General features: G+C 40.6%; 1 protein-coding gene across 6 annotated transcripts; it reads left to right on the forward strand.

Moving 5' to 3' along the window:
• On the forward strand, positions 2,747-5,979 carry LOC110435495. Of its 6 annotated transcripts, none has more exons than XM_021461090.1 (4): positions 2,747-3,028; positions 3,774-4,051; positions 4,176-5,622; positions 5,705-5,979. In XM_021461090.1, the coding sequence occupies exons 1-3, from the start codon at positions 2,995-2,997 to the stop codon at positions 4,710-4,712; spliced, it is 849 nt and encodes a 282-aa protein (XP_021316765.1). In that variant the 5' UTR covers positions 2,747-2,994; the 3' UTR covers positions 4,713-5,622; positions 5,705-5,979. The 6 variants fall into 6 exon arrangements, with proteins under 6 accessions (XP_021316765.1, XP_021316767.1, XP_021316763.1 ...); XM_021461092.1 differs by having other exon boundaries at positions 3,882-4,051; XM_021461088.1 differs by lacking the exon at positions 2,747-3,028 and having other exon boundaries at positions 3,072-4,051; positions 4,176-5,283; positions 5,417-5,622.

Below are 7,193 nucleotides of genomic sequence, written 5' to 3' on the forward strand. Positions count from 1 at the left end.
TTCACCCTCCTCTAGGCCACTTCCTGTACGTCCAAAGATCCTACAATTTATTGTCAAAGAAAACACTGCTCCCTGACAGAAAAAATATGGCTATCTAACTGGCTAATTTCTTCGGATTAAGCAAATGGAGACCGCGCGGATCACTCATGTGGATTGAATAATTGAAAAGGCAGCAATGCAAAACCGGTGGTGGCGTGGCAACTTGGTTTTGAAGGTGCATGCCTAGCTTAACGGACGTTTTAGAATCATGTGATTTGGAAGTATTAGCTAGCTAGTATATACTAATCTATATGTAATAGAAAACGATGAAGTGCGAATGATATTGTGATGAGACGAGACACCACACACCACCACTACAAATGTCAAGAGTCTGGAGAAAAAAAAGGACGGGGATGAAAGCAAGGAGGCATGCATGCATATGTTGGCACTAGACGTACAGTCTGTCTGAGTTGGCACAGCGTGTGGTGGAAGGTGTGGTGAAAACACAAACATAGCAATCGTCAAACACGTGGAACAGGTCTCTCTACTCGCTAGTAGCTAGCAGCCTAGCTAGCAGACACGACGTACGCGTACACGCAGCTTTGTTGCGTTGTGAAAGCGACGCTTGCTATACTCCTCGACACGCATAAAGAAAGTCGTTTATAACATAGTCTTTAAATTTTAACTTTGACTCTTATTTTTCTAAAATATTTATTAAAAAATGGTATATATATTTTATAAAAGTATTTTTTAAAATAAATATGTTTATATAGTTTTTGTATTTCTAAACTTAATAATTAAAAGTTATTTATAATTTATATTTCTAATATTTGACTTAAATTTTATCTAAAATGATTTTATAAATATTTTATATGGATGGAGGAGGGAGTATATATGTACCTAAAAGGTGACGGGGGGGAAGAAACAAAAATAACACAACAAATGCTTGTCGCTCTCTGGCGTCGGTACTCGTAAGTACTGTGTACTAGGTTCTAGGATGCTACAATGGATGTAATTAACCTTGCTATCGATCTACTCCTGGTATACATGGAGTGCATGAGAGCACTCCCAATGCAAAACTCTATTACAGAGTATAAGACAATTAATTACATATTATTTATGATATTTTGCTGATGTGGCACTATATTTATTAAAGAAAGAGGTAGAAAAAATAAGACTTCAAGTCTTATTTAGACTCTAAGTCCACGAGGTAATAAATAACTTCAGACTCTATAATAGAGTCTGCACGCATGCAAGGGCGTTTATAGAGACGAGACAACGATCGATCGAGGTGGATGGAAGGAGGAATGGTCGATCCATGACTTTCTGCTCGATCCTGCGTGCCGTGTCCTCGTACATCTCCTCCAATTCCCAGCTCCTCCCCGATCTTTTTTTTTTCATTTTTTTTAATAGCTCCTCCCCGATCTTTTTTCTTTTCTTTTTTTTGAATAGCTCCTCCCTGATATGGGAGTTAGTTATCATATTGATCCTTTCCTCGGTCGACCTCGTTTGATAGTAATAATAATAAAGATGACATGTACCTTCTGTTTGTGGAATAGTTTTTTTTTAAAAAAAAATAAGGTGTGACAATATATGCGGCAATGCCCACCAAACCACCACCAACAGCAGTTCAATGTGACGCTGCTGCTATCATGAGACTTGGCCGGACGGGCACGGTACAGCAACAAGTCCCCATCGGTCATCTGAAAGCCGGCCATCGCAAAAGGCAGGCAGGCTCATTCATACGGTTTGACTGACGGAGACTGCAGCCATGGGGGATCCAGGAAAGAGACACCCACAGCCACAGGTCAGGCTGGTGGTCACACGCTTGACGCCGCCTCATCAACGCACGCAGCAGAAGCAGCAGAGATGTCATGTCATCATCATCTCAGCCGTTTCGTCGGCCTCAAAATATCAAAAGAATGGATACAAAAGAAAGCTGGAAGTAGAGTAAGGTCTGGTTTGGTTCGAAAAAAATGTTTAGGCCTTGTTTAGTTCCGAAAAGTGAAAAGTTTTCGGTACTGTAGCATTTTCGTTTGTTTGTGATAAATATTATCCAATCATGGACTAACTAGGATCAAAAGATTCGTCTCGTGATTTCCAGCTAAACTGTGTAATTAGTTTTTGTTTTCGTCTATATTTAATGTTTCATGCATGTGCTACAAGATTCGATGTGACGGGGAATCTTGAAAACTTTTTGGTTACTGTAGTACTTTTATTATATTTTGTAATTATTATTTAATCATAGACTAACTACGTTAGAAGATTTGTCTCACAAATTATTTTTTATTTTAAAATTTTTTATGTTCTATTAGTCCATAATTAGACATTAATTACTAAATAAAACTAAAATACTATCCGTTAAACTTTAACACTCGATCAAACATCCCCTAACCTTTTGCCCCTAATATAACACGGATTAAACATGTTCTATTGTTTGGATTTGCATGCATCCGCTAGTTGCAGATAAAAAAGCTTAAATGGGACTTCCTCAGAAAATAAAAGGGGCTATTGCATTTCTATCCTTATTTTAAAGCTCAATTGTGATTTTACTCTCGCTTTTCGCACCATTGCAATTTTACCCTCGCTTGCTAAAAATGAAACCTCAGTTTACCTCTATTTGTAACCCCGTTAGTCATTTCTGTAAAAAAAAAAAATAAAAAAAAACAAGAACAGCCAAGCTAACAAAAAGATAGGACAAAATTGCCCCTTATCCACTCATCCTTCCCTCTTAGGCTCTCACCCGCACGAGTCTCTCTCTCTCTCTCCCTCGTATTTGCGCGTCGTCTCTCTCTGTCTCCCGACGGAACTCGGCGATGCACAACTAGAAAGCCGGCCATCCCTCCCAGCCAGGGGCAGCGCGGCATCGCGGGCGGCGTGGCTGACCGGGCGGCGCAGCCTAGCGCGACTGGGCCGCGCCGCACTGGTGCAGGGCAGGGGCGCGGCAGGAGCGCTGCGCGGCCGCGACGCACAGCAAGGGCACAGCACGCACGCCGGCGGCCATGGAGCCGGAGGATGGCGGTTTCGGAGCCGACGACTTGGTGTGTAGGTATAAATTTTTGACCTTTAATTGTATTGGTCAGTTATGGGTCGAGTTAATCTTAGGCTCTAGGCAATTGCGCTAATTTGGTTTTAATTTCTCTGATTTATAGGCAAAATCATATGAATTTGAATCTGGTTGTTAGGGTTTTGTCATTTTTCAGTTTGCCTGATGGGGAACCAAAATCATGGCAGCATGGTAGAATTTTGCCTACTCAAGTTGTTGACATGCATAGCTTCAACGTGCTGCAACTAGTTAATTTCATAGCCGAGCACTTCATGTGAGGTTCAAAACAGTACATAACTTTATGGCGTGCATTGGAGGATACATTTAGTGGAGATTCTATTGAGATTAAAACTGATGAGCAGTTACTTGAGTGGTTTGAACTGAACAAAGACAAGGAAAATGTCTACATTAATGCTCAAATTAATGATTTTGAGGGTCCTTTGCAGTTTTCACCAACAAAACGTAGATGTCACCCTTGTGTGAGGAATAGAGTGCCCACCAATGAGACAAACACCGCTGAGAGACCCACATCCACAAACGAAAAAGAGAGAGCCACCAGAAAAAAGAGAGCTATAAAAAAAAGAGAGATCCACCAAATCAAAAGAAAAGGGTGATGATAATGAGGAGGGTGTAGGAGTTGAGGAGTGCATACATTCTGACAATGATTCACTTATGGCAGCAAGTGATAGCAGCTATGATAGTGACTTGGTTGCATCCTCTGATTCTTGTGATGATTGCTCTGACCCAGATTTTAATCCTGATGGTGAAGTTGTTGATGATGAAGATGAATATGACCCTCCACCCTTCTCATATGATGTTGATAACCCGAACATTGATGTAAATGTGGTGTTCCCAGATGTGGATCAGTGCAAGGCTGCAGTTACACATCATGCCATTTTGAATGATCATGCTTTCAAGATTAAGCAAAAGGACCAGACTAGATTTAGAGCCATATGCAAGAGAGCAAATGAGGGTTGCAAGTGGCGGTTTTTTGCATCTACAAGCAAAAAGTACATTGGCTGTAAGGTAATTTCCTTGCTATTTTTCATAGTAAGATGGTTCTTTCCTTGCTGTTTTTTGCAACCAGCAACTAAAATTTGCATGTATTAGTGTGCAGCAATTTACTAATAAAATGGTTCTTTCCTTGTAGGTTAAGACTAGTGGTCCAAAGCATTCTTGTGGTTCATTCAACAATTGTGGTGAAACCATGGCCAACAATAAATGGGTAGCTGAAAGAGTTGTTGATTTGTTGCGAGAAGACCTTGAAATGAGACCAAAGGAGTTGCAAGGTAGGCTCAATAAGAAGTACTCGATAGAAATTCCATATTATAGAGTTTTCAGAGGCAAGGAAAGGGCAATGGACATGATATATGGAAAGTGGGAGGATAGTTATAACTTGTTGCCAACTTATCAAGCTGAGCTTCTAAGAGTAGTACCCGGCAGCATAGTTGACATAGACACTGAAGAAGATGACAATGGTGATTTGTATTTCAGTAGGTTCTTTGTCGCTCTTAAACCATGCATTGATGGGTTCTTGGAAGGATGTAGGCCCTACATTGCCATGGATGCCACACACTTGACTGGAAGGGGGAGGGGTCAGCTAGCAGCAGCTGTTGCAGTGGATGGTCAGAACAACCTATTTCCAGTGGCTTATGGTGTCATTGAGACCGAGTCTAAGGAAAGCTAGACTTGGTTTGTGAATAACGTAAAGAAGGCTATTGGTACTCCTACAGGCTTGGTCATTAGTACAGATGCGGGCAAAGGAATTGAGAAGGTTGTAGATGATATGTACCCAGGAGTGGAACATAGAGAATGCATGAGGCACTTGTGGAAGAACATGAAGAAGAATGGGTACGGTGATGAGCTTTATGGTAAGAATATGTGGGCAGAACAACCTATTTCAAGTACTTCATGCGAAACATAGAGGAGAAGGATCCTAGTGCACTATCCTGGTTGGATGAAAATCATCCATATGTGTGGAGTAGAAGCCTATTTGGGGAAGAATGCAAGGTAGATTACATCAACAACAACCTCTCTGAAAGTTTCAACAGTTGGGTGTCCCAAACTAAGGATTTTCAAATTGTGGATATGCATGACAAGATAAGACAAATGATCATTGAGAAATTTGTTTTTGAGAGCCAAGATTGCTAGAAAAATGTCAGGCACAATCATTCCAAGTGTGATCCATGCTCTAAATGCTAAAGCCAAGAGTATAAAGGACCATGAGGTATTGCTGAAGTAACTGTGAACAGATTCAGGTACGTAGTCAACTTAGGCCAAAAAACATGTACTTGTAGGCATCCATGACATTGTCAAGCATATGCATGTTCTTTCAATCCAATGGCATCCAAAGATAATTGGCCACGTGTTGATTTGGGCTATAAAATCAAGAAGCCAAAACTAAGAAGGAAACGAGGAAGACCAAGAAATTCTAGGATCAAGTCCTTTGATGAGGCCACCACTAGTAAGAAAAGGAAACCATGTTCAGAATGTGGAGAACTAGGACATATAGCCAAGTATTGCCAAGGAGGTCTAACTGCTAGTCAAAAGAGGAATCGACCATCTTCTCAAAATGAGTCATCTTCACAAGCATCAATGTGAGCCATGCTGATTTTTGTTCCTTTACTCTGATTATTTAGTCAACTTCTTTACTAAACCATTTTCTCCATTCATGTGAAGTGCAAGTGCAAGTGCAAGTGGAAGTGGGAGAGGGAGGGGGAGGGGAAGAGGAAGGGAGAGGAAGAGGGAGACGAAGTGGAAGAGGAAGTGCAGGACCTGGAATTGAAGGAAGAACTAACAGGAAGAAGAGGAAGAGGAGGGAGATTGGCTGCAATGTTAGGAATAGTGTGATGTATGACAATGAATATGTAATATCTCACGATTACCTACTGCTTTTGTTAGACTTGTATGTTGGATAATGGTTGGAGCTGTCGGTGCAAAAGCTAATCTGCAAACACAAAGGGCTAATACCCGATTCAAATGTTAAGGCGTGCCAGCCGATTTGACCTTTCTATCGGCAAAGGTGGTAACTCGAATACTTTGGTCCTGACAACAGCGATGCGCCCGGATGTCACGGCCAAGAGGTATTCACGCGGAACTTGAGAACACGCCGAGCTTAAGTCAACGAATTCCTAAGAACTCGTAATAAAAAGGAAAAGTGTGACGAAGTCGTCGAAAAATAGATGCTGGAATATGAGTAAAAACTTGTGTTTGATTGATTGATAGATATCTCATTACAAAGTCCTAGGGTCTATTTTTATACCCTGCTCAAAGAGCTACAACCAGACAAGACTAAAACTCGAATTCCAAATTACACAGAATCCGTATAAAAAACGACTTAAATAACTAAGGAAACATAAAATTATCCTTCCGTGACGAACTCGAACAACCCCACAAACCGATCGGCAGCCTCCAGGCTCTCCCTTTATATCATCGGCAGACTCCCTTGTCGTAGCCATCGGCACAGACACATCGCCAGCTATGGACTTAGTCACGTTCAACCCCTCCTTCATCGGCAACCATCCTCATCGGCAACTCATCCTGTAGATAAAACACCACCGTCTTGTTCTGCTGATCTATACTTTTACCGACCATGGACACGTGCCCAAAAACGGTATCAACAGGAGCTGTATGCATACTTTTGCTACATTTTCTTTTGATCTGATATTATCTTTCTATATTTGCATGCTGTGTGAAAATATATGTAACAAGTTGTCCAATGTTGCTGTCAATTTTTTTCTGAAAACAGGGGTAAAATCACAATGTATTCAGAAAAGTAGGGGTATTTTTGCAAGGGCAAAGTTGTCCTTGCCAAGCCAATTTAACACTGTTACTGGCTGTTCACGGAGTAGGGGTAAAGAGAATTATTTAATACTTCAAGTGTTGGGTGATTATTTCAACACTTGAAGTATGAAATAATCACGGAGTAGACTGTTCATGGAGTATTATATATATAGATAAAATAAAAACTAATTACATAGTTCATATGTAATTTGCAAGACGTCTTTTGGGCCTAATTAATCCATAATTAGACAATAATTACCAAATACAAACGAAAATGCTATGGTAGTAAAAACTAAATATTTTTGCTAGAGCAACTCCAACCCAAGTCCCTAAATTAAGCCCTTAAATTTTTATTTACATGCTATGATAAAAAAGTAGGAGGTCA

The sequence above is a fragment of the Sorghum bicolor genome, chromosome 5 (assembly GCF_000003195.3).
Source record: "Sorghum bicolor cultivar BTx623 chromosome 5, Sorghum_bicolor_NCBIv3, whole genome shotgun sequence".
Lineage (NCBI taxonomy): Eukaryota > Viridiplantae > Streptophyta > Magnoliopsida > Poales > Poaceae > Sorghum > Sorghum bicolor.